We start from the raw sequence: 26,633 nt of genomic DNA, 5'->3' as shown, positions 1-26,633 counted from the left end.
ACATAGCTTGTTATTTAACCCATTTTAAAGCATGGAGTAAAAAGTTTCCCATTCATCCCAAGCCACTGATGGCAAATGTGCAAAGATGGCACAAAAAGTGAATTTACAAGTAAATGTCCCTTGTGAATATAGGTGTGGAAGTGTGGAAGTCTTACTAAAAACTGAATTTAAGATTTTTTTTTTTTTTTTGAGAGGGTGTCTTGCTCTGTCACCCAGGCTGGAGTCCAGTGGCATGATCTCGGCTCATTGCAACCTCCACCTCCCAGGTTCAAGCAATTCTCCTGCCTCAGCCTCCTGAGTAGCTGAGATTACAGGCACATGCCACCACACCTGGCTAATTTTTGTATTTTTAATAGAGATGGGATTTCGCCCTGTTGGTCAGGCTGGTCTCGAACTCCTGACCTTGTGATCCACCCGCCTCGGCCTCTGAAAGTGCTGGGATTACAGGCATGAGTCACCATGTCTGGCTAATTTTTGTATTTTCAGTAGAAATGGGGTTTCACCATGTGGGCCAGGCTGGTCTCTGACTCCTGACCTCATGTGATCCACCCACGTTGGCCTCCCAAAGTGCTGGGATTACAGGCGTGAGCCACTGTGCCCAGCCTAATTAAATAATGTTTAAAAATAATTCATCTAAGTAAAAACATAGATACAGGAATATTCAGATATTCTAGTTTTCTTGTGTTACTTTCTGTAATTTGTATCTTTCAAGAACTTTTTCCACGTAATCTAAGTTTTCATACATACTGGCATAAAGGTTTCTTGTACTAGCCCCTTAATTCTATATTAATATCTGTAGGACCTCTATATTTATTTTGCCACTACTGATTTGCCAAAATTTCTCCCCCCACCCTTTCCACTTTGACTAATCTGGTTTGAATTCCATCCATTTTATCCATCTTTTTGAACATTTTGTTCTATGGATTCTATTGTTACTTTGCATTTTATTGGTACTTCCCCTCATGCTTCTTGTTTACTTTCTTCTGCTCGGTTTTCCATTTAATGACCTATCCTTTTTGTGGCTTGTTGGCAGGTTTTAGGCTTTCTTCTCTTTCCGGGAGCGATCACAGCACGCCTCCCCCCTCTCCCGCACTCTCCCGAACGAAGTCCAGCCACCTCAGCTTCCAAGCACTGGCCCTTGACACTTCAACTTGCTAGGCCCGCGGATCCCTCTTGGGTTCCCTCATCTCCACCAGGCTCTGCAGAGCGCACCCCAGGTGTGGGTGGGCTGGCTCAGCTTCCTTCTCTTGACGTCCAGGCCCCATTACCCGCTGTGTAACACAACAGAGACGCACGGCAGGGCACCTTGATCCGCAGGCGGAGGCGTTAAGTATCACCATCCACGTGCTCACGTAAAATTAATCCGTTTCTAAAAACTATCTGCAGTTCCATAAACCTACGCTCAAGGAACATTGGAAAAGAGGGGGCAGTCTGTGTAGAAGGCGATGCAAATTACTCACTGGAAAGACCAGTGGGGGCTGTACAAGAAGTTAACACATTTCATTCCCTGACCACGCCCACCTGTCCAATCCTTGCCTCACCCACCCAATGAACAGGATGGCAGCCCCTCCCCTGACAGCAGCCCCTCCCCTGACAGCCCCTCCCCTAACAGCAGCCCCTCCCCTGACAGCCCCTCCCCTAACAGCAGCCCCTCCCCTGACAGCCCCTCCCCTGACAGCAGCCCCTCCCCCACGCAGCCCCTCCCCTGACGGCAGCCCCTCCCCTGACAGCCCCTCCCCTGACGGCAGCCCCTCACCTGGGTCTCATGCTCCACTGTGGCTCCCAGGCTCCGAGGTTCCCCATGACCCTCTGGCCCAACTCCAGGCTCTCCTCCCAGGATTGGATCCGGAGTCACAGGATAGCACTCAACCTCCACATCCTCTCTCTCCAGCCTAGTATGTTGAGCTTCTGGCCCCATGCTGTCAAGACACCTGTTCCTGCATACCTGTGGGCTGGGCCTCTCAGCTGGTTCCTGCAGTAGGGAGCCCATTCCTCCTTATGGAAGGTGCCAGGTGTGATCCACAGATGAATCTGAGGCCAAGGGTTCAGGGCAGGTCTTGAGGACAACCGTCATCATCTTGTGAATATATCCTTGACAAGGCCTCCAGGTGACAGGGACTCAGGGTCCCGGGGCTCCCAGGCCACAAGCCTCCACACAAATGTGCCAATCTCAGGCTCCACCCTGCCCAGCGGGGCCAGCCATGGTGTAGAAGATGGTCTGTGATGGGATTTGGGGGTTGTACCAGCCGTGGTGTAGAAAATGGTCTGTGATGGGGAATTTGGGGGTTGTGCCAGCCGTGGTGTAGAAGATGGTCTGTGATGGGGGTTTGGGGGTTGTGCCAGCCGTGGTGTAGAAGATGGTCTGTGATGGGGATTTGGGGGTTGTGCCAGCCGTGGTGTAGAAGACTGTCTGTGATGGGGATTTGGGGGTTGTGCCAGCCTTGGTGTAGAAGATGGTCTGTGATGGGGATTTGGGGGTTGTACCAGCCGTGGTGTAGAAGATGGTCTGTGATGGGGATTTGGGGGTTGTAACCTTGTGACCTCGAGTCCAGTCCTGGGCCTGCTTTCCAGCACAGCCCCTTTTCTGGGTGCAGAAGACCGGTCAGTCTCTGATGACTGCCACAGAGGCCCTGGGTTCGCACTGCCCTGAGCTGACGGTTGCTGGCCTCTTCCTGGTGATTTCTTCCTCCAGGGAATCTCCTGCCGTTCATGACAGCCAGGTCGCCCCACAGTCCTTGCTGCCACCGTCTCCTTCCTTTCTCCAGCACTTGGCCCCTGCATAGGGGTGAATTTCCACCTGCTCACCTTGTCAGACTGACCAAGAACCTGCCCAACTCAAGGCTCCCGCCCACCTGCCCGCCACCCGCAGTGGCCCGGTGATGCTCTGGCCAGTGGGTGAGACCCCTCTGGATTCCCATCCTGAGGACCCCCTTGCAGGGCTGACTTAGGGGACGGCCCAGTGGCCGACTCGGAGGTGACGGCCCAGTGGCCGACTCAGAGAGGACGAATGTTCTTGGGAGGAGCTGGGGAGGAGCCGTGGGGAGGAGCCAAGGACGGGAGGCATCCGCAGAATTCTTGGTCAGACGGAGACTGCTGCGAGGGGCGGCTTAGATGCAACCCCGCTGGGAGCCTCAGGACGCCACGTAGGGTGGTCTGGAGATACCCAGTGGAGGCGCACAGAGGTTTCCACATAAATCCTCCAGCTCCTGTCTTGCCCTGACCCAGGGCTGCTTCCTGGGGAGCACAAACCCTCTGGCGCCTCAGGGCACCTCTCCTAGGCCCCCCAGCTCTTCTGAGTAGAGGGGAGCCCTGTGCAGGAAGTTGGGGTACTGCAGGAGCAACCCCTTGGCTTCCGTGTGAATGAGGGTGCAGGGGCTTGGGGGAGACACCAAGGAAATTTGCAAGACAGTCGAGAGTAATAATATGCAAACCAGTACATCAAACCAAGTAAAAAACCCAACCAAGACCAAAAGCTGGTTCTCTGAGTGGGCCGGTAAGGGACCTGCCCCAAACCCTGCGGAACAGAACAGGAGCGAGAATGCTGGGGGTAGACGGCGGCCTCCTTTCTGCCGGGTGTGGCCGTGTGACTGAGTCCCGCCCAGGGAGGCAGGCAGGGCACCCACCGCCAACCTCCATCCCAGAAAGCGGCTTCCCCGAGTTCCCCACCCGCCGCCTCCCCGAATTCGCCACCCGCCGCCTCCCCGGGTTCCCCACCCGCCGCCTCCCTGAGTCCTCACCTGCTGCCTCCCGAGTTCCCCACCCGCCGCCTCCCCGGGTTCCCCACCCGCCGCCTCCCCGGGTTCCCCACCCGCCGCCTCCCTGAGTCCTCACCTGCTGCCTCCCCGAGTTCCCCACCCGCCGCCTCCCCGGGTTCCCCACCCATCTCCATTCCCCGGATGTCAACACCAAGAGGGAGCGTAGCCCCTGCCTGTGGAGACACAAGACACAGCCCTGGGGTCCTGGGGCTCCAGCACTGCCCCTTCTGACTGTGGTGGGAAGACGCTGAGAGGTAGTGGTCATAGCCTTCCCTTCAGTGTGGTGATGGGCCTGGACATTCTTCTCTGAATGTGCAGCATGTTAACACAAGATTCACATTTTCATAGTTTCTCTAAATGCACTTGCAACATCCTGATGAGTTTATGTACAGCTGGTCCCTGTTTCCAGGTCTGAGAACAAGAGTGTGTTGTAAATATGAACACGAATGTGTTCACGCTCATGTTTAGCCCATTTCTTTGGTATCCATGCTTTTTAATTTTAATTTTACCTTAAAGACTTATTTTCCTGGGTGTGTGTGTGACTATTTTTCTGAGGCCAGAAAGCATCTTACTGAAAACATGAGAATCTTTTCAAAGGAACATTTTCAAGAAGAGGAGAGCAAGCCTTCTGTAGTGTGAGGAGGCAGGAGCCTGGTGTCTGTGGGGACTGAGAGTCAGGAAGGGAGGGGCCCTGTGGGGCCCTGTGGGGGGCCTGTGGGGAGCCTGTGGGGAGCCTGTGGGGTCCCTGTGGGGAGCCTGTGGGGAGCCTGTGGGGTCCCTGTGGGGGGCCTGTGGGGTCCCTGTGGGGTCTCTGTGGGGAGCCTGTGGGGAGCCTGTGGGGTCTCTGTGGGGCCTGTGGGGAGCCTGTGGGGGGCCTGTGGGGGGCCTGTGGGGTCCCTGTGGGGGGCCTGTGGGGAGCCTGTGGGGAGCCTGTGGGGTCTCTGTGGGGCCTGTGGGGAGCCTGTGGGGGGCCTGTGGGGGGCCTGTGGGGAGCCTGTGGGGGGCCTGTGGGGGGCCTGTGGGGTCCCTGTGGGGAGCCTGTGGGGAGCCTGTGGGGGGCCTGTGGGGTCCCTGTGGGGGGCCTGTGGGGTCCCTGTGGGGTCTCTGTGGGGAGCCTGTGGGGAGCCTGTGGGGAGCCTGTGGGGTCTCTGTGGGGCCTGTGGGGAGCCTGTGGGGAGCCTGTGGGGTCCCTGTGGGGCCTGTGGGGGGCCTGTGGGGTCCCTGTGGGGGGCCTGTGGGGTCTCTGTGGGGCCTGTGGGGGGCCTGTGGGGTCCCTGTGGGGTCCCTGTGGGGAGCCTGTGGGGGGCCTGTGGGGTCCCTGTGGGGAGCCTGTGGGGGGCCTGTGGGGTCTCTGTGGGGCCTGTGGGGGGCCTGTGGGGGGCCTGTGGGGAGCCTGTGGGGTCCCTGTGGGGAGCCTGTGGGGAGCCTGTGGGGAGCCTGTGGGGGTCCTGTGGGGTCCCTGTGGGGGGCCTGTGGGGTCCCTGTGGGGTCTCTGTGGGGAGCCTGTGGGGAGCCTGTGGGGAGCCTGTGGGGTCTCTGTGGGGCCTGTGGGGAGCCTGTGGGGGGGCCTGTGGGGTCTCTGTGGGGTCCCTGTGGGGAGCCTGTGGGGAGCCTGTGGGGAGCCTGTGGGGGGCCTGTGGGGTCCCTGTGGGGCCTGTGGGGAGCCTGTGGGGAGCCTGTGGGGGGCCTGTGGGGTCTCTGTGGGGTCCCTGTGGGGAGCCTGTGGGGGGCCTGTGGGGAGCCTGTGGGGAGCCTGTGGGGGGCCTGTGGGGGGCCTGTGGGGTCTCTGTGGGGCCTGTGGGGAGCCTGTGGGGTCTCTGTGGGGCCTGTGGGGAGCCTGTGGGGTCTCTGTGGGGCCTGTGGGGAGCCTGTGGGGGGCCTGTGGGGTCTCTGTGGGGCCTGTGGGGAGCCTGTGGGGGGCCTGTGGGGGACCTGTGGGGAGCCTGTGGGGTCTCTGTGGGGAGCCTGTGGGGGACCTGTGGGGTCTCTGTGGGGCCTGTGGGGGGCCTGTGGGGAGCCTGTGGGGAGCCTGTGGGGGGCCTGTGGGGGGCCTGTGGGGGGCCTGTGGGGTCTCTGTGGGGCCTGTGGGGAGCCTGTGGGGTCTCTGTGGGGCCTGTGGGGAGCCTGTGGGGAGCCTGTGGGGTCTCTGTGGGGCCTGTGGGGAGCCTGTGGGGAGCCTGTGGGGTCTCTGTGGGGCCTGTGGGGAGCCTGTGGGGTCTCTGTGGGGTCCCTGTGGGGAGCCTGTGGGGTCTCTGTGGGGAGCCTGTGGGGGACCTGTGGGGTCTCTGTGGGGCCTGTGGGGGGCCTGTGGGGAGCCTGTGGGGAGCCTGTGGGGGGCCTGTGGGGAGCCTGCACTGGCTTGGAGGCCGCTGGCTGCACGTGCAGGCGTTACAGTGTTTGTGATGCTGAAACCTTGCCTGGGTGCATGAGCTTTGGTGCGGGGGACTCAGTGCTGCGTAAATCTTCCCGCCCTGACCAACTCTTTATCTGCTGCCGAGGCATTTACTTGCACACCAAGGTGAAGGGCAGATAGGAGAGGCCACAGGACCAGGCCAGACCTGGAAGAGAAGCTTCTGGTTCACAAAAACGTGAGCTTCAGGCTTCCTGCTGGCAGGGAAATAGATGTGTTGAAAGAGCCACGTGAACTTGCAGCTGATGATAATGGACAGGAAATTTATTTTAAAAGAACAAAAGGATCCTCCATGAGAAGGAAGATGCAGGGGACGGGGGCTCCCTGACAGGGGCCAGACATGGGGGCTCCTCACACCTCCCAGGGACCACCGTGCTCAAGAGAAAGTTAGAGACGACCAGACAGGAGGCCCAACGTCAAAGAAAGCCATGAAAAAGGCAAGGTCACCTCTTTGCAGGAACATGGATGGAGCTGGAGGCCATTATCCTTAGGAAACTAACACAGGAACAGGAAACCAAATACCACATGGTCTCAGTCATGAGTAGCAGCTAAATGATGAGAACTCCCAGACACAGAGAAGGAAGAGACAGACCCCGGGGCCTGCCTGAGGGTGGAGGGTGGGAGGAGGGAGAGGAGCAGAAAAGATCACTATGCCTAGTACCTGGGTGATAAAATAATCTGTACAGCAAACCCCCATGACACAAGTTTACCTTTGTAAGAAACCTGCACATGTGCCCCCAAACCTGAAACAAAAGTAAAAAAGAAAGGAAGAAAGAAAAAAGAAAAGAAGAGAAGAAAAGAAAAGAAAGAAAACGGTGTCTTTTCCTCCCCTGCTTCTTCTGCCACCAGACAGCTGGCAGAGGACAGCTGAGTCGGTGCCCTGCAGACACTGTTGGAAAACATCTGCAGGCTTTCTATAAACACAAAAACTCAGCCGGGCGTGGTGGCGGCGCCTGTGGTCCCAGCTACTCGGAGACCGAGGCAGGAGAATCGCCTGAACCTGGAGGCGGAGCCTGCAGTGAGCCGAGATCGCGCCCCTGCACCCCAGCCTGGGCCACAGAGCGAGACTTCGTCCCAAAACAAACAAACAAACAAACAAACAAATAAATAAATAGATAGATAAAGATAAATATTTCACGAAGGGCCAAGAGGCGGCTAGAGAAAGAGAAGCAGAATATAGCCCCTCGGTCTTCCCCGACAGGCAACCCGGAGTCTGGGACGGAAGCGCCGCGGTTCCTCGTCTCCAGCGCGGGCTCCACCTTCACCCCGAGACCAGCTCTCGCTCTGCCGCCCCCATCGGGGTTCGTGGAGTTCAGGTTCTTCCCGGAATCTCTTTCCACACAAGCTCGTGCACAGAATAACGCGGGTGTATTATGTGGGAACATAGTTGATGCCAACATAAAATGAGCAGGTTTTTGCCAAATAATACAAAAACGAAGCCACTTTAAGCATTTCTTTTTTTTTTTTTTTTTTTTTTTTGCTAATATATGTGAATGGAAACAGAACACATTAGAATCATGGGAGGGAAACCCGTTTGCAATTATGTTCCCGGTGAAGCTTGAGTGCCACGGCCCTTTTTCTTGCATATGACGTTTATATTTCTCAAACCTGCTCTCTGAGGTTCCCCTAGTGCCGTAGAAATGTGAATTCCTGTCACTGACGATTTAAAAGTACAGCTAGTGCTCAACAAAAGCCCATCTCAATATTATATCTGCATTTTAACATTAAAATAATGTGTCAACAGAGTAGCCGGCAAAACGAAATGAAACACCCTGTCCGTTTTCTTCGTATATGGAAAGAGGCCTTTTTAGGTCTTTAGTTTCAGAACATCACACTGAGTTTAGGAAAGTGTCAAATCATGGCAGCTTTGCACTCGGAATGCTTTCCACTCTGTGCATTTCCTGATATTTTCAAAGGCCACGGTCCATAAATATGTGGATAAAAGGCTGAAGGCTTTTATAGGACTTTCTAGGTTACACTAAAAATAAGTAGCTTTGATGAAATCCACACAATTTGATCAAAGAGCCATGATGATTAGTCCTAGGGCACTTCAGTTTCCATGTGATCAAACCCCAGCTCGGTCATCATTACAAGGGAGTTCTACACGACGGATTTTCAATTAAGATGGCAGATAATCTTTATTCTATCACTAACATTTTAATTACTATTAGATATAAATAAGTGAGGAGTGTCTAATGATGCACAGCCTCATTGAACAAGTCATATCCACACTTCAGACTTTCTTTCAAGAAGGTTCATATATCCAGTAAGACTGTTTAGAGTTTTGCCTTGTTAATGACTATTAGGCCTTGTCAAAAAAGAAAAAAAAATCTCTACACAACTCAGCGTTGCGTGTCCTGTGTCTCAACAGTGCTGAAGAAGGAACTCATTCCTGATACCTGGCTTGAGTTCTCTGTTCTAAAGGTCTCCTCCCTTCCTCCCTCCTTCCCTCCCTGCTCTCCTTTCTCTCTGTCTCTCTCTCTCTCCGTGCTTCACCTGTGAGATGTGATAAACATTCCTGATCAGAGCCTTTCCCTTGTTAATGTATATGACTGTAGCGAAGGAAGCCTTCAAAGGCATTTTTATTTCATGAGAGATTTTCTGGAGACTTTTAAAACCATGGTTTGATTTACTTGGCTCTTTCTCCAATCTATGGGACAAAGAAGAAGAATTCAGAGGTGAGGTCGCTGAGTCTCTGTGTTCTCCAGTCAGCGGCTGCAGGGGCTGCACCCTCCAGCCCCTACCTGATGAGCAGGTGACCAAAAGCCCTGCAGAGATGTGCCTGGTGCTCATCAAACACCCACTACACACCCATCGCCAGGACAAGTGGGAGCGCTGGAGATGCTGGCGGGATCACCTTCCAGACGTCCTCACGCCCATTAAACACCCACCACACGCCCATCGCCAGGACAAGTGGGAGTGCTGGAGACACTGGCGGGATCACCTTCCAGACGTCCTCATGCCTATTAAACACCCACGACATGCCCATCACCAGGACACATGGGAAGCACTGCACACGCTAGTGGGGATCACCTTCCAGACATCCTCACGCTTATCAAACACCCACGACGCACACATTGCCAGGATGCGTGGGGAGCCCTGGAGATGCTGGCGGGGACCACCTTCCAGATGTCCTCACCTCCTGCTCAGCCACAGCCTCTCGTGTGGGGCTCAGGAGCAACCCTCGCTCTCCTGTGGTGCCACCTCCAATGACTTCAGAATATTCTGAATTCTCCTCATTATTTTGCGTATATTTATTGTTAAAATTAGGTTTCAAGCACTTCTGTATCCAGCTCAAAAAAATTGTTTCAATATGCACAAAGCATAAGAAATTTAATAAAACATAACCCCATTAATATTATGGAAAACTAAGTTACTGGTGCATTTTTGGTATTAAGAATTCACTATAATAAGCAGGGGAATTAAATACAGCTTTGGATTATAAGTTAAACATTTTATGATATGCAAAAAGAAAAAGGAATTTAAAATTATTTATGGGAATAATATTTTATATATAAATTAAAAAGCTTAAAGAACTGAATCTTACGACATGTTAAGTTTAAAAAAAAATAGCTACATAGGCATTTCCAATTCTGGCCAAGATGGAAAAATAGGGAGCAGATTCACTCTCTTGTCTGAAATAACAACAGCAAAAGAAACCAGAAGAACAAGTGAAATATTTGTTCAGAAAAATAGCGACAGTTTTCGAGAGTCTGGGGATTAGGCACTGAAGGACGAGAAACAAGTGAGATTGGCCCCAAGGCTGCCCTGGTTCACCACCTGGGGGGGGTTTCAGGCTGCGTCAGAGTGAGTGGACCTGGTGGTAAGAAGAAGCAGCTGGTAGCTCTGGGACCCAAAGGCAGGCAGAGTTCAAAGAACAGGGAACCAGAAAGGAGGGAGAGCCCAGGACTTCTGTGGAGGGTCCTCCTTGAGTACTCAACAGAGTTCTGAGCGGTCACTGCCTCCTGAGGGGAGATTACCTGAGGCCTGGGAGAGAGAACCACTCGAAATGACAGGAGGGAACAGTGCCCGGACCCATGCAGGGCTGAGAAGGCAGTGCCCACTCCCACCAGCCAGACTGAAAAGCCCTTACTTCATAGGGCACTAAGCAGAGCACCCAGGAAAGCCTTGCCTCCATGGTGGGAGGAATTCAGGTTGGATTCAACACTGCTTCGATACCATCTAACATCCTGACCAAAATCCCTTCGGTACCATCTAACATCCTGACCAAAATCCCTGCAAAGATTAAATTGTTTACAAATAGCTAAATCATGGCTCAATGGCTTTTTTTTAGGAGTGTAAAAATATCCAGCCTGCAAAAATTCACAATGTCTAATATTCAGTGAAAAATTACCAGAAATGCAAAGAAGCAGGACAATGAAACCTGCAATAAAAAGCAAAATAAATTGAAATTGGCCGAGAACTAAAACAAATATTAGAATTAGCAGACAAAGACACTATAATGTATTATTGTAACACTATATCATATGTTTGAAATGGTAAGTGAAGACATGAAAGATATTTTTTTAAAGACCCAAATCAAACTTCTAGAGATTTAAACTAAAATGACTGAGGTGGAAAATATTAATATACGGGATGGCAGATTGAACATTCAGAAAAGGTGATTAATGAAATTGAATGTTTACAATAGAAATCACCCACAAAGAAACATAGAGGAGAAAAAATTTTTTAGAATGAACAGCAGTAATAGATGCTGTTGGCCACAGTTCAAAGGCAATTCAGTGGAGAGGGAAGAGCCTATCAACAAGGAGCTGGAACAACTGGACGCACACATGAGTGAACGAATATTGATGTGCCCTGTGTGTGAAATGCACAGATCAGCAGAAAACCACAACTTCACATTATTACACTGATGGAAAAAAAATGTACACAATTTTGGGGACCTCAGAACTGCCAAAAGTTCTTTAGATAAGACAGCAACGTCACAGTTAGACTTCATTAAAATTAAAATCCTGCTCTTTGAAAGACACTGTTAAGATGATAAAAAGGCCAGCCTTTCTGACTGTCATAAATACTCTCAGAGCATCCATATGAAAGAAAAAATTGTATCCAGCACCTACACAGAACTTTCAAAATTCAGTATTAGGGAAGAAAATGATCCAATAAAAAGTAGGAAAAGATTCAAACGATGCTTCGCCAAGGGAGACGTGCAGATGACAAATGAACACAAGAGAAGATTCTCATTACTTCTTAGGGAAAAGAAAGCTAAAACTGAATGAGACATCACTACCCTAACATTAAAATGACTGATCACACCATGGAGAGGATGTGAAGACATGGAATTCTCACCCATTGCCAGTAGGAGTATAAAACTGTATGATGACTTTAGAAAATAGTTTGATAGTCTTTTATAAAGTTAGACATACAGGTATTATATGACCCAATCATTTGACTCTTAGATATTTACTCATAGGAAAATTAATCTTAGGTACTTTAAAAAACGTGTTACATGAATGTTCCTAGCAGCTATATTTATAAATATAAATTGTGGTATATCCATGCCATGGAGTATTGGTTGGTAATAACAGAATGAAGTATTGTTACATATAAGAACAGGTGTCAATCTCAAAATGGTTTTACTCACTGAAGAAGCCAAGAAACAAGAGTGGATAATCTTACATATAATCCCATTTACACAGATTCTAGAAATTGCAAACTAATTTATAGGGATAGTTTATAGATTATAAACTTTATCAGATTATAACTGAAACTATATAGTTTATCAGATTATAACTGAAGAGGCAGGGAGGCTCGGGGGAGACGGAATATGGGCGAAAATGAACAAGACAGGGAGCTTTCTGGTGGTGGATGCATTCTCCGTCCTGATGGGTGACGGTTTCATGGTGTGCACACACGTCAGAATTTACCAGCTCATACATTTGAAACACGTGTGGTTCAATGTACTCAGTCATACCTTGTGGGCTGCATCGTTGAGCTCCCGAAATACAGCTTGACGTGCTTCTTTGTGGTGGAAATTCACCATGAAGTGGGGCCTTCTGGCTTGCTGGCCCGAGGCCCAGGCCAAGGCGCTGTCGCCCGTCTCCTCTCTGAGGTTGCTGCTGGTCTCGCCGTGGAGCGGCTCCCCGTCACTGGGTTTCTCACCACAGAACGTCCACATTCCAAAGCACAGACTCATAACACGCACGGCACAGATACAGCATCTACCCTTCTGGGTTTGGCCAGAAAAGATAATATGGGCTTCAATGAAAACCTAAAAGGCTGTTTTTTTTCTTGCTCACATTTATGACATGTTGACAGAATATATGACAGTTTCCCCCAGTAAAATTGATGTTCCATAAAAATAAGCTATACTAATTTTCTACCTTCATGAAACGGAAACAGCTGGGGAAGGTGATCTGAGAGCAACAGCCATTCAGTGACAGGTATCAGCGCGATTAATACTGAGGCTCACAGTGAGAAAAAGACTCTTTTACATAAAAATTCAATGCTGTTATTCTCAGTTCAAAACAAAGGAAGCCAAAATTCCAGATGTTAAGGGTTTGTAATCACTGGTCACTTCCCTCCAAATATTTATGTCAGGTGTGGAATCCTCGGAACAGCAAAAGCCTTATCTTTAGTTAAAGAAAAAGACAATGAAGAAAATGTACTATCAATCACATACAGTAAAATTCTTACACAAGTTTTCAAGTCAGCATCATCCTCACTGAAGTAAAAATCAATGCTTTATATTTTTTAGACATCACACTGATTCAAAGTATATATATATGTATCTGTGTGTCTGTGTGTGCGTATATATAGATATATGTATATAAAATTTGATTTTCAGACATTTTGTCTTTTCAACATATTAACAATTCATAAATATTTTTCCTGAAAAGGCACACAGCAAATGATGCAAAATCATAGTACTTGATAAATATTTATGTAGAAATGGAAAAAGCAGTGTTGAAAGACAAATTTAAGTTTCTATATAAAGCAAAGGTTTAGCAAAGGTTATTTCACCTGCCTCATGTTAGAACTCTAAAAAATCAGAGAATCCTAGCAGGGGACTGAAAAGTGAACTCATTGGCCATGGGGAGAGCTGCAGTGCCTAGAAAGGAGAATTGAAGTGATTTTGGTGCAGAGTGAGGAGTGCGAAGTTCATATTTATTGCCTCACCCACTGACACATCTTTAGAATTAAAGTTGAAGTTCAGAAAGGATATTAACCATGGCCTTAGGATTAAACATCTTAGACACCACCACCTACACTTTTATCTTTGCTTCCTGCTGGAACCCACCAAAACAGTCGTCGTTAAACACAGGCACAAGGAGAAGGGTGGGGACAGAGGATGAGGGATGCTGGCGTATTTGGGAGGCTCACTGCGAACTCGGGGTGCAGCATCTCGCGGGGAAGGAGGTCCTAGGCCTTTGCCTCCAAGGTGAGATTACAGACTCCTTCCCGGAGACGCGAGGAAGGCACGGGCTCTTTAGAAAGCTGGGCAGCTGGGCAGGGGCGCGCCCGGGTCGGGGCTGGCACACGCAGAGGGGTTTCAAGGCGCCGTTACCCATGGCCACACCCCAAGCTCTCTCCAGCTGCCTCCGTAGTGTAGGCAAATGGCTCCTATTAGCAAAAGGAATCAGGTGGGTTTTTCTGAAGTGTGAATTCTGAGGCTGCAGTTTCGCTTTCTTTGTGTTTCCAGGTTATATCCATTTAGTTTGCTGTGGGTGTGAAATGCTGGAGGATTAAAAATGCTGTCTCTGGCCGTGTCATTGGTGAAGCGTTTCTGGTAACTTCATTCACTGTGGTCAGGACTGTTGAGAGGCTGCGAGGAACTTCACCTTCCCTTGTTTTCAGGGGCTGCCGTCCAGGGGTGGGCGTCTCCGCTCCCTCAGAACCAGACTGCAGCTTCAGAAGAGAAGACACGATGCGTTTTTAAAGGAGATTGAGTTCAGATTTTATGTTCCTCGAAGAACTGATGGGGCAGTGGTGCTGGCCCTCAGTCCCCTTCTCAGCCGAGGCACATCGGGGTGCAGAGGCCCCAGAGCGCAGGAGGCCTCGGGGATCCAGGGCAGGTCTGGGTTTCCAGGCCCCACGGAAGAGGCTGGGAGCCCAGAGACCCCACCTCAGGCTCCCGCCGAGACCCGCAGGCTTGGCTGCCACCCCTGCTGCCCACAGTTGTGGTGCTGTGGAGACGACCCTGTGCCCCCAAGGAGGTGCTGGGAGAACTCAGAGTCATACGGCCAATGTCAGAGGACCCGGCCAACAGCACGGCCAGGGACACCGAGGCACCAGCGGAGCTGTTTACCTAGAGCTGCCTGAGCTGAGTGGGCACACAGGGGTCCGCCTGAGCTAAACAGGCCAGAAGGAGGGGTCCACGTGGTGAAATCAACAAAGGCCAGAAGCAGGTGCAGGTACAGCCCCCACCATGGCCACCAGCTGTGGTATCAGGAACGCTGCTCATTTCAGCAGAGACAAAGTGCGTTGAAGGCCCTGGGATGTGTCTGCTCAGCTGATGGAGATGGGAAGACCCCGGCACGGGTGTGGGGAGAGCTTACAGCACGTGACCTCCTCATGAAAAAGACAACCAGGATTTTAGGAGCAGGGACAGAGGTGCCGGCTCCTCCCAGAGCCACTGTCCTGCCGGGCCTGGCCAATGGGGCAGATTGAAGAGGGTGGCCTGTTGGGAACTGTGTGCAGACCCCACAGGCCAATGAGGACACAGCACCCAGGCCACACACGGGAACACAGCCCCACAAAGATACAGCCGGGCCTCAGGTGGTGGTCAGCAGGGAGGAGAAGCCAGCTACGTCTGCAAGGGCACCATGCCCTGTGGCCGCCCAGGGATGCCAGTTACAGATGCAAAGTCACTGCGCCCTGTGCCACCCACGTAAGTTATAGCTGCAGAGGCACCACACCCTGTGGCTGCTCAAGGGACCCCAGCCTCTCTGCAGGGCCCCACGTCTCTGGCCATCCAGCCCGGGATGGACATGGAGTTTGCTGGTCACTGCGCCTCCCCTCTCCTCTGCTTTGTGAGGCTGGGCTGGGGCTGCCCTGGGAGCAGGAAGAGCCAAGGCCCAGCTGGACCTCTGACCAGGAGCCCTGAGTGACCACAGAGCCAGGGCCCAGGTCCAGGACATCCGGTCCCCACGCAGGTGTGTGAGGAGCAGCCCACTGTCCCTGGCCTGCACATGTGTCCCCCGTGTGTCTGTGCGGCTGATCTCTGACGACCCCTGGACCAGCTACATGAGCTCCTGTGCCCTCGGTGTGGCCTGTCCTCCGCTCTGGCATCCACGCTGGTTAAATGGTGGGAAGGGCATGAGGGGCTCTCCCTGCAAGGCTCTTCCACCACATTTTGTTCATAGGAAAAGCCACCAGACAGAGAAAGAGCCTGCAAACCCCCTCCCGATAGAGGCTCTGCTCAGCCCCTCAGGTCGTTTGCCGGAAGGAAGAAATGGCAGTGACGTCTGGGGAAACGGAACCTTCCAACCTGACCGAGGGGAAGGTCCTCTGCTCCTAGCACCGGAAGTTCACATCAGGATTGCAGACGGAGCCAGGCCGCCGCCCCACAGACGCCGGAGCCCAGAGGGGACGTTCACACCCAGGCCTCCCAGGCTCCTGTCCAGGGGAGACAGCCGGGCTGCGGGCAGAGCACACCCTGTGCTGAATCTCGTCTAAATCAGCTCTGCCTGGAAGTTCATCTGCTACGAATCCACGAGGTTTAACTGACATCATTAACTTGCAAAATAAATACTGTTATTTAAATGCCAAAAATCAAACTCCACTCCTAGAGGTACTAAAACTGGGAATTATAAATTGCCAACTAAAGGCTAAGATTGGTCCAGCTCTTTCTATTTGGAAGACACACTCGGGTGAACGTGAAACCGCAGACCATCCGTTGTGTGTGTAGTGCAAAGTTCGGTGCCACAACCAAGACGGGCCTTTCACATATAGACATTCACCGGAATTGAAGCTCCTGTTTGCTAAGTCAGTAGAAAATCCCACACACAGGCGTTAGGGACGATGCTAACAGTGCACTTTCCCTGCGTTCTGTTTCTCACTGGAGGGAGGACGGCAGATCCGATGATGCTCCCGGCGTCTCCCTCCCAGCAACCCCGTCGTCATCGTTTCTTCCTGGGTGTGGCGACCCCAGCGATGGAAGCAGGGGCTCCCCTGGACGCCCAAGCCCTGGGCCAACGCTCCTGGGATACCAGCTCCTTCTGTGTGATGCGAGGCCACAGGGATAGGGAAGGAGAGGATCTAAAACAAGAATTAAAACAAGAATTCCTCTCTCAGTCTAGAAAGACCTTCCCCTCCCCTCCCAAATAACTCAATCTGTTTCCAAGCATCTGAAATGCCGCCAGCGCTGTGGCCTGTTTCCTGTGGGAAAGTGTTGACGGGCAGCTCACAGATGGGGTTGGACTCAGGTATGGGGGCTGCCGCCCCTTCTCCAGGTTTCCCGATTCACCCCCCGCTCCTCCCTGCATTTGTATGGGAATCGCACCTGAACTCAGTGAGGTCAGACTCAGGTATGGGGGCTGCTGCCCCTTCTCCAGGTTTCCCGATTCACCTCCCGCTCCTCCCTGCATTTGTATGGGAATCGCACCTGAACTCAGTGAGGTCAGACTCAGGGAAGGAAGCTGATGCCCCTTCTCCAGGTTTCCCAATTCACCTCCCGCTCCTCCCTGCATTTGTATGGGAATCGCACCTGAACTCAATGAGGTCAGACTCAGGGAAGGAAGCTGCTGCCCCTTTTCCAGGTTTCCCAATTCACCTCCCGCTCCTCCCTGCATTTGTATGGGAATCGCACCTGAACTCAATGAGGTCAGACTCAGGGAAGGAAGCTGCTGCCCCTTCTCCAGGTTTCCCAATTCACCTCCCGCTCGTCCCCGCATTTGTCTGGGAATCGCGCCAAGCTCACGCCTCTTCCCCCTGCCAGCACCTCGACTTTCTGGGATAATCGTGTGTGGGCCGCAGTGTCCTCATGCACAAAGCCCTCATGCACATCTAATGACTGGCCGTCAGTCAAACCCCTCCCCAGTACTAGTAGCTATGATGGCTACTTTTTTCAAGTTTAAAACTTTCCAGTTGTACTTTGAAGTTGTCTCCTAGAGGGATTCGATGATCGACTGCACAGAAGCCCCAGACCCCACACTGTGTGTTCAGTGCCAAAGTGACCACTGACCTCCCCACTGCCCACGCGAGGGAGGGGCCAGGCCCTGAAGACACACAGGGCAGGTGTGGGTGTGAGGGAGGGGCCGGGCCCTGAAGACACACAGGGCAGGTGCGGGTGTGAGGGAGGGGCCGGGCCCTGAAGACACACAGGGCAGGTGCGGGTGTGAGGGAGGGGCCGGGCCCTGAAGACACACAGGGCAGGTGCGGGTGTGAGGGAGGGGCCGGGCCCTGAAGACACACAGCGCAGGTGCGGGTGTGAGGGAGGGGCCGGGCCCTGAAGACACACAGCGCAGGTGTGGGTGTGAGGGAGGGGCCTCCTTCTGACCCTGGCTCTGACCCCGGCTCTGACCCCAATGCCAGTGCCTCTCTTGGGCGACTTCCACGTAAGCCTCAGAGAAAGGGCCCGGTTCACACATGGAACCTGACGTTATGGCTTCCATGTGAACACAGCTACATGGCGTAAGGCACGGACATTCCCAGACCGACGGCTTTCGCCACCTTACCGACCACAGCACTGAAGAATTTTGCGGAGACTTTTCCTGGCCCTCAGGTCCAGCCCTCCCTGAGCAGCTGCAGGGAAGCTTTAAGTAGTTGCTGTCCCACAATGACAGGAATTAAGCAAATGCTACTTGGAGCTGTAACCACAAACCAACCTGAGAGTCCCCATCCCAATAACCATTCCTAGGCCAGCAGATTAGACCAAAGAAACTTTGTTTTGTGCTTAATTAATAAATCGTTACTTTTCTGCTGAACAGAGATGCCAGAAAAAATTAAAAAGAAAGAAAGAGAGAAAGGAGCCTGTGAGAGCAGGTGGCACAGGGTATGTGGACGGCTGGCAGCCAGGCGGTCGCCACTTCCTCGGTTACACAGGAATTGAAAATGATTTTCTTTCTAAAAGTGCAAGCACACTTTTCTGTTAAAAATTTGCCCTGAGAATGAACTGATTGCTGCTATAAAACACAATGTTGGCCGGGCGCAGTGGCTCATGCCTGTAACCCCAGCACTTTGGGAGGCCGAGGCAGGTGGATCACCTGAGGTCAGGAGTTCGAGACCAGCCTGGCCAACACGGTGAAACCCCATCTGTACTAAAGATACAAAAATTAGCCGGCATGGTGGTGCGCGTCTGTAATCCCAGCTACTCAGGAGGCTGAGGCAGGAGGATCGCTTGGACCTGGGAGGTGGAGGTTGCAGTGAGCCAAGATTGTGCCACTGCACTCCAGCCTGGGTGACAGAGCGAGACTCTGTCTCAAAACAAAAACCAAAAAAAGACACACAATGTCATCCCATTCAACTTCTGTCTAGAGACCCACTAGGAGGCGCATGTACGAGGCTGGCGAACGGCCTTGATCAAGCTCCTGGTGTGGGTCTGTTGGGTACCTCTGCAGGCTGGAATCGCCAAAGGAGATTCGCTGACCAGCTCTCCACCTGGGTGAGTCTGTCACCTAACATTCTTTTTAGTGTAGCGAATATTTCCCTCTTCGGGTCTTTGGTTTGTAATTATTTGTAGAATGAGTTAAACATTCAAAATACATAGATGGCAAAATTACTTTAAAACTCAACACTGAGGGCCGGGTGCGGTGGCTCATGCCTGTAACCCCAGTACTCTGGGAGGCCAAGGTGGGTGGATCACCTGAGGTCAGGAGTTCGAGACCAGCCTGGCCAACATGGTAAAACTCGTCTCTGCTAAAAATACAAAAATTAGCCAGGCGTGGTAGCGCATGCCTGTAATCCCAACTACTCAAGATAGGAGAATTGTTTGAACCCGGGAGGCAGAGGTTGCAGTGAACTGAGAGGACGCCACTGCACTCCAGCCTGGGCATCAGAGCAAGACTCGTCTGAAAACAAAAGCAAACCAAAAACCTCCACACTGAAAGACACTTACACGAAGCAGCTGTAGTCAACACGCCCCGAGGTTTTGTTTTCGTTCTGGGTTTTGGCGTGTGGGCTTTTTGTTTTGTGTTGTTCCTGTATCATTTCTTAACAAATCAACATACACAGCAACATTAGAGATTTGGTTTTCAAAATGGGATTAGCAATTGGGGCCACTGAGGAGGGAAATCCTAAACTTGAGGACTGTTCAAAGGGACCGCAGTCTAAACTATTTTGCTTTATTCATTGTTCACTGGGATGAGCACTGCCATTTAAAATGCTCAGAAGTGGGGATTTACAGTGAAGTAAGAGCCGTCTTGGGATCTATCATCCCTTCCTGCACGGCGGCATCTTTCAGTCTGTGAAAGGAAATTAAATTCTGGGACCCCAAACTCATTTAGCCAAAGGGAAAAGTCAAGCTGGGAACTGGGTCCTGCAGACCTGCCTCTCCCTTTTGGTTCCTAAATAACATGGCTACACGATGAAAAGTCACCATTCTCCCCCATATTTTGCCCACAAGAAAATTCCTAGAGCTGCAAGGTCTTTTAATGTGTTTCTGTTAAAATTTCTCCATGGAATGTAAACTGGTGGCTTATCTTTACAGGTGCCGTCACCCTCCTGCCTGTGAGACAAAAATACATGTCAGATTGCTTTCCTGCCCCATTTTCGTCTATGTCATCTTATGTGAAAAAAATGCAGATTCACTGAACCAAAGGCACGAATGACTATTTTTCCCTACCCGCCTCTTACATGAAAATCGTGTACTTCCCAATATCTCACCCTTTCCCCTTTAAATTTGGAGTCCTCAAAATCATCTTCAGAGAAGGGCATAGACCTGTCTCCTGGGGTCTTTGACAAACAAACCTCTTAAAATGATTGAGACTTGTCTCGTCATTTTTCTCTATGCACACGTCTTGGCTTAGGAACGTTGTGTTGAGTCCTTGGTCATTTGAGACTGAGCTCAGGGGAAGATCACAGCCCATCCCTCTGCACCCACTCTCTGGTCCTGGTTGTGGGGCCACAAGCTCCTCCTGGTGTTTCCATTAGGGCTGAAAATCTCACCCCGTTTGCTAGAACCTTCCCTTCATTCTTGGGAGGTTGTTAGGCTGTGATGGAATCCAGCTCCAAAAATGCTATCTGGTGATAAATCTGTGGTGAATTCTGGAACAAACTCACTTGGGCAAAGCAGAGAAACCCCACTCCTGGGGTTTGACTCATTCCAGACCATCTGCCGTTTGCACGGTTGATCTAGAAAATGTCTGGAAGCACCACGAGGCCACCAGTGCTTGATGCCCTGGGGCTGAGATAGCGTGGAGAGGAGCCCAGAGATGCACCGCTCAGGGAGATACCACAGTTCCCTGAGCAGCACTGGGATTCAGGAGCTGCCACTGCGACAGATAAGCCAGAGTCTCACAGGGATGGGAAATCCACCATTCAACACCCAATTGAAGCTACTCCGGTAAGAATACTCGGCTACCAGGTGAGACCTTCCAAAGATCAATGGAGAACACGAGCCTTGCAGGGACTGGCCCAGCTCTGAGCAGCTCAATTCTGATGGCCCTGAAGTAATTGGCCCTCAGTTTAACCCTCAGTAGATACAAGAACAGACACCATCCAGAGGGGGACGATGGCACTGTGGCATGCAGCTGTCCCTATAACATACCACAACCAGGCCTGAAAGAAGACAAGACCTGGTCAACAACCAAGAGGAAACACAGAGCAGTGGAAACAAATCGATGGGAGAGGCAGATACTGGAGCTGAAAAGAATTTAAAATGAGTGTGATCACTTATGCTTACAAATACAATGACAAGATAGAGAAGAGCAGCAGAGAACTGGAAATTTCAAAAAGGGATCAGATGAAGATTATAAAACTCAGAGATGCAATAACTGAAGTTCAGAATTCAATCCACAGGCTTGACAGGAGTTTGGTCACAAAGGACTGGAGGAAAACTCAAAATAAATAATCTGCTCCCCCCTGCCCCACCACAAAAAAGAAGGTAGGGAAGAGAAGATGCCAGCGTAGAGGCATGTTAGAGATGCCTAAACTGCAGTCGGAAGGTCTAATGATGAAAGGGTCTGATGAGAGAATGGGGCAGAGGGAATATTGGAGGCAAAAATGACCAAGAATTTTCCAAACTGGAAGAAAGTCACAAACCACACCCAGCAGACAGGTCTGAGCAGGAGCTTGCAGGCTCAGGCCGCATCTCACAACCCACGGGCAGGCAGAGCAGCTCCAGGCAGACGCCCAGGACCCCAGGCTCATCTTGTCTGGGGCACAAGCTGCTTGTTTTTCTGCAATCAAGCTGTGTAAGTCCAGGGGAGTGTAGACGTCATTCCATAGATAACCACTTGCATCTCAACACCTTAAACATTAGCTTCTGATGGCTGATGAGTGTGCAGGGTTCTGCGTATCCGGCCGAGGGTCTGCTCATGGGTCTGAGCTGGCAGGAGGCTGGGCTTGCTGGCCAGGTCCAGAATGGCCTTGAGCCCGTGTCTGCCCGGCCGTGGACTAGAGGGCCAGTGGCTGAGCCTCGGCTCGCATCCTGCAGGCTGCCGTGGGCGTGCTCCCCTCCAGGATGGGCAGGCTTCTAACAGGGGCCTTGAAAACTCGCCAGGCCTCTTAGGGGGTCTGATGCCGGTTACAAAGTCACATTTGATCTGACAAAGTGAGCCACTGGCCAGTCCAGAGGCAAGGAGTGAAGAGCGGACTCCAGGCCTGGATGGGAGGAGGGCAGGGTCTTCTTGGAGAGGGCGGAATGCAGGAGGGATGCAGATGGGCCTTTTGTGCTGTTTTATAAAATATCCGGTTCTCTGTCCACAGCCTCACTGAGGTGCAACTGACTATACTAAACCGCGTTTACTCAAAATGCACAGTATGATGAGTTTCCACTCCTGTCTGCACCCTGGAACCTGCAGCATGATCAGGACAGTCCTCAGGCCCCTTGTTGTCCACCCAAGAAAAGCCAGTGCCAGGCCTCTGCAAGTGTAGACAGTGAAAAGCCAGTGCCAGGCCTCTGCAAGTGTAGACAATGAGAGCCCCAACAGTTCCTCCACGCAACCTCAGGCTGGAGTGGGCACGGTCCAGGCCAGAGGTGTGGGGTGTGGTGTTGGAGCTGACGGTTTCTACGGCACCAAAGCACCCACATATCCTGCTGGTCAGACTGGGGAGGTGAGAGTTTCGGGTCACGGTCTCAGGTGTGTCCAGTGGAGCTGCAACCCCTCCCTCTGCATAGTCCCCAGGTGTATAATTTGGATGCCTGTAACCTGTGGAGAGATACACTATTTTCACGGATAGGACAACTCCTTACATGAAGCTTTCATTCTCCCCAAATTCACGGAGACTCCAAACGCATAAAGTGTGGGTATTGCTTGTGTGTTGGTGTTTGCTTATTTTGGAATTGTGACGTTCGAAACTTGCATAGAAGGGAAAAGATGCAAGAATGGCCAGGACAAGTTTGAAAACAAGGAGCAAGGTGGGACTGTGTCCCCTCCACCCCGCCCACTGCTCCCGCAGGGCAGAGTTCTCACGGCAGAAGCCTCCTCAGATGGAACATGCCAAGGGGATTAATTCAGACAAAATAAGGGCTTTGGTCTGCTGGGGCATTTTGTAATTCTTCACCGGAAGTAAAAGTTACTGACCATATACCTTGGTGTATTGGTGGAAATTTATGTATTTCCCACTAAGATACAAATAGACACAGAGGGAGGGAGAGACACGGTGGGGGGAGGGAGAGACACGGTGGGGGGGACAGACACAGGGGGGGAGGGAGACGGCAGAGTCTTTTGCTAATGACCTGTTTATAAAGAAGCCTCAATTTCATGAAGATTTATGAGGGTTTCAGGATCCCAATACTCTTTATAAATGAAGCTTTCCACTGAGATATTTAAACTGCGAGTACTTATAGAAATTGAGACAAAGCTGAAGCCACTTCACTTAAAATTGGGTACTATTTATGAGTGGTTCCCTTATTTTCTGCATTGTCATTTTTAGAAAACACTGACTTTTATCCTTGTCTGCTCAGGGTGCCGTAATAAAATACGTAGACCGGGCAGCGTAGATAACAGATGTTTATTTCTCACCATCTGGAGCCCAGGAGTCCAAGGTCACTGTGCTGGCGAGACGTGGTCGTGATCGGCTCTGATGAGCCCCTCTTCCCGGCTTGCAGATGGCCACCTGCTCACCGCGCCCTCACAGGGCAGAGGGAGAGGAGAGAAGGAGAGGGAGGGAGGGGGAGGGAGCATGCGAACTCACTCAGGGGTCTGTTCTCACAAGGACACTGATTCCGTCACGGGGCTCCCGCACTCACGACCCCATCTAACCCTCATCACCTCCCAAAGCTCCCGCCTTCAAATACAATCACATTTGGGGTCAGGGCTTCAACACAGAGATTTTGGGAGGACACATTCCATCACACCTGTTTTAATGTGATCATTAGAAATGAGAAAAATCACTTTGTGACATAAACAAAAAACTGTGAAACTCTGAAAACTAATCCTCAGTGTGAAAATTAAAATAGTATCAATGATTATTTTCTCCTCCAGTTTCTGAGGTTTAGTTAAAATTGGAAGATAAAAATCATTCACAGGGCCAAGGAGCTATTCAAACAGCGTGACCCGAGGGTGCCTGGAGGGTCCTCTCTACAGGGACCCCCGGGGGCTTGCAGTGCAACGTTCAGGCAAGCCTGAGCCCTGGTGGTGGGATGGGAACACTCAGGTGCACACAGGCCCCGTGGGAAGGGCCCGAGCCCATTGCTGCCCGCGCTGGGGGAGCCTGAGCTGCAGTGCAGGGTTTAGCAGCCGGGCTGGGGCCACAATGCCCGAGGCTGAACCTCACTTTTCTCAGTCGCTGCTGTTGTCCGCGTCTGAACCTCACTTCTCAGTCGCTGCTTTTGCCTGTGGACAAACTATTTCACTCAAGTCATTTCCCTCCCTTTAAAATGAGGACACTGGCATCTGACGACCCGCACTGTGTTTCTCTGAGAATTAAAACCCTTGATACCGGAACGCACAAACCGTGTCTGTCTTGGAGCGGAGACGCCGTGCCCGTGTTGTTATCACCACCAGCAGGGACGTTCCAGCGTCCCCACTAAGCAGCCCCGGGCATTGCCCGGTCACCACCAAGGAAGTGCGTCCTGTGGCCACCACGAGAAGCCCCCAGTTCATCAGTTTGGCTTAAGGCATCTTCTGCACCTCCCTGGAATTTCTCCTACTTCTGAGTCCATTGCTTGGGACCATGAGAAAAACCTGCCATCCCCCGTGTCCTCCGCCTGCCTCCACTTGTGAATCAGCGGGGACCCCAGGATGGTGGCAGGGTTCAGGGACTTACTGCAGAGGGCTCGGGGGCCCCAGGATGGTGGCAGGGTTCAGGGACTTACTGCGGAGGGCTCGGGGGCCCCAGGATGGTGGCAGGGTTCAGGGACTTACTGCAGAGGGCTCGGCTGGGTCCACAACACCCTCAGAGCTCAGCTTGCTCCTGTGTTAGCAATGAGAGCTTAGGAGAGCCTCGTGCCAGGGGCTGCCTTGCTGGTGACGACACTGTGCGGTGCTGGTGAAGATGCTGGGGGTTGGGGGATGACAGTGAGGGCGAGGCCTCAGCCTCTGGGTTCAGTGCCCGCGTCTCACGGTACCTGGGCAAGCTGCCTTCTCTGAGGCCCTCGCCCCTCTCCCTGGCGCGGCTTCCGCCGGACTGCTCTGCGATCCTCACGTAGACAGCCTTAAAGCCAGTTCTGAGCTCCTGTGTGTAGATCCTTTCTCCCTGAGGTCCTGATTGGGACCATCTTGGTTCTATCCTTCACCCGTTATCTTCCCGGAATGAGGGAGAGAAGCTGCTCGCCGTATGGGGAAGTGCCCGTGGTCCCTGCCAGCTTCTCCCCCCGCTAAACAGTGGAACTGGGTATCTGGAGATTCTGGGCAGAGAATTTCACTTAACCCCAGTGGATAAAAGGTTTTAGTTTCATGTTGCCTTGTTGCATGGGTTTGTTTTGGAAACATCTAGGATATTTTGAGTCAGTCTGAGTCAGCTTATAGCGTGCGTGGCTGGTGCCACTTAATAGTTTAGATGTGTTCTCAACAAGTTTGTTCATTTTCAAGGCTCTAAAGGAACACAAGACATGTGATTTTGTTTGCACTCTCTTCTCCTCTCTCTATATAGATATGTATCTTATGTATCTTATGTATCTATATATATCTCTATATATCCATATATCTATATATAGATAGAGGTGAACGGGTGACTAGTGTTTGGGGTCAGAGTATCCACAGGTGAGGCTTGTGTAAGAGACAGATCTACCAATCAAGGGAATGTTTTAAAAATGAAAATGCAAAATAAAACAAAAATATCTGATCACAAGGATAAATTAGCTGGAAAATTTGTTGTCTCCTCAAGGATTTGCTGTAGGGTTTTGGCCTGTGCAAAGTCCGACGTGAGTAAAAGGTTACTCTCTGTTTATGACATGTGTTGTCGTTTGATCCTGCAGCCGTGAGGAGTCCTGAGAAGTCAGCCCACAGCATGGAGGACTTGGGGCCCCTCGAGTGCCCTGGTGGTCTCGCATCCCTGGTCATCATGCACCACCATGGTCTCCAGCTTCAGCGAAGAGCAGAGCACTCAAGCAGGTGAGTCAGGACCGGTTCAGCTGGTGCAGAGAACAGAGCTGCGTAAACTCAACACAGCCAACCTGACGTTGGATCTAGGAAATGTGTCCACAGAATACAACATGGAACGCAACACGGAACACAACACGGAACACAACACGGAACACAACATGGAACACAACACGGAACACAACATGGAACGCAACACGGAACGCAGGCAAGTGTGCTTGGAAAATCACCTGACCACTCCTTTAAGAAAGAAAAAGAAAAATGAAAACACGTCCAATTAAAAACCGATTCAAAATCACAGGCTGAGAAGAAATGCATTATCTGGAGGGTCAGTGGACTAATGACCCCCAGAAACGTCTGCATCCCAACCCCAGGACCTGTGGAACTGCTGCTTGACACAAGAAAGAGCACTTGGCAGATGGGATCAAGTAATGAGCCGTGAAGTGAGGAGTTGCCCTGGGTTAGCCCAGTGGGACCCGCGTCAGCACCAGGGCCCTACGGTCACAGGATCTTCCTGAATTCACAGCGAGAGGGACGGGCACCCGCGTTCAGGGAGAAGGCGGCACGCTGGCCTAGAAGATGGAGAAGGGGGCCATGAAAAACCAAAAAGGTAAGAAAATGAGTTCTCCCCGGGGCCTCCAGAAAGGACTGCCCCTGCGGATACCTTAATGTTGGTCCAGTGACAGCCGTGGGGCTTCCGGCCTCCAGAACTGTAAGATACTAAATGTGCGTGTGAAGCCCCTGCGCTCGCGGCGCTCGGCTGCTGCGGCAATCAGAAACTCAGGCGTAAGAGTTGTGTAAAATGTACATAAACAGGCAATTTAAACAAGCTCATTCTTATGAAGGATATGCAGGCATTTT

At 51.6% G+C, this 26,633-nt stretch overlaps 1 protein-coding gene across 4 annotated transcripts in view; it reads right to left on the bottom strand.

The window, feature by feature from the left end:
• Positions 1 to 1,737: 1,737 nt before the first annotated feature.
• The window catches only part of LOC123568013 (uncharacterized), a 39,698-nt gene continuing 14,802 nt past the window's right edge, over positions 1,738 to 26,633 (bottom strand). For 2 of the 4 annotated variants that reach the window (XM_065526436.1, XM_065526438.1), the window contains 2 exons: positions 12,101 to 16,386; positions 1,738 to 2,775 (listed from right to left, as the gene is read on the bottom strand). In XM_065526436.1, the coding sequence (XP_065382508.1) occupies positions 2,074 to 2,775; positions 12,101 to 12,322 (924 nt within the window). In that variant the 5' untranslated portion in view covers positions 12,323 to 16,386 and the 3' untranslated portion in view covers positions 1,738 to 2,073. Of the gene's footprint in view, positions 2,776 to 12,100; positions 16,387 to 21,327; positions 22,431 to 23,224; positions 25,805 to 26,633 lie in introns of those variants that run through there. The other 2 variants (XM_065526437.1, XR_010580209.2) reach the window with 2 other exon arrangements.

The sequence above is a fragment of the Macaca fascicularis genome, chromosome 12 (assembly GCF_037993035.2).
Source record: "Macaca fascicularis isolate 582-1 chromosome 12, T2T-MFA8v1.1".
NCBI lineage: Eukaryota > Metazoa > Chordata > Mammalia > Primates > Cercopithecidae > Macaca > Macaca fascicularis.
Note: the sequence above shows the minus strand (reverse complement) of the source record. Positions and strands in the feature narration are given on the sequence as shown.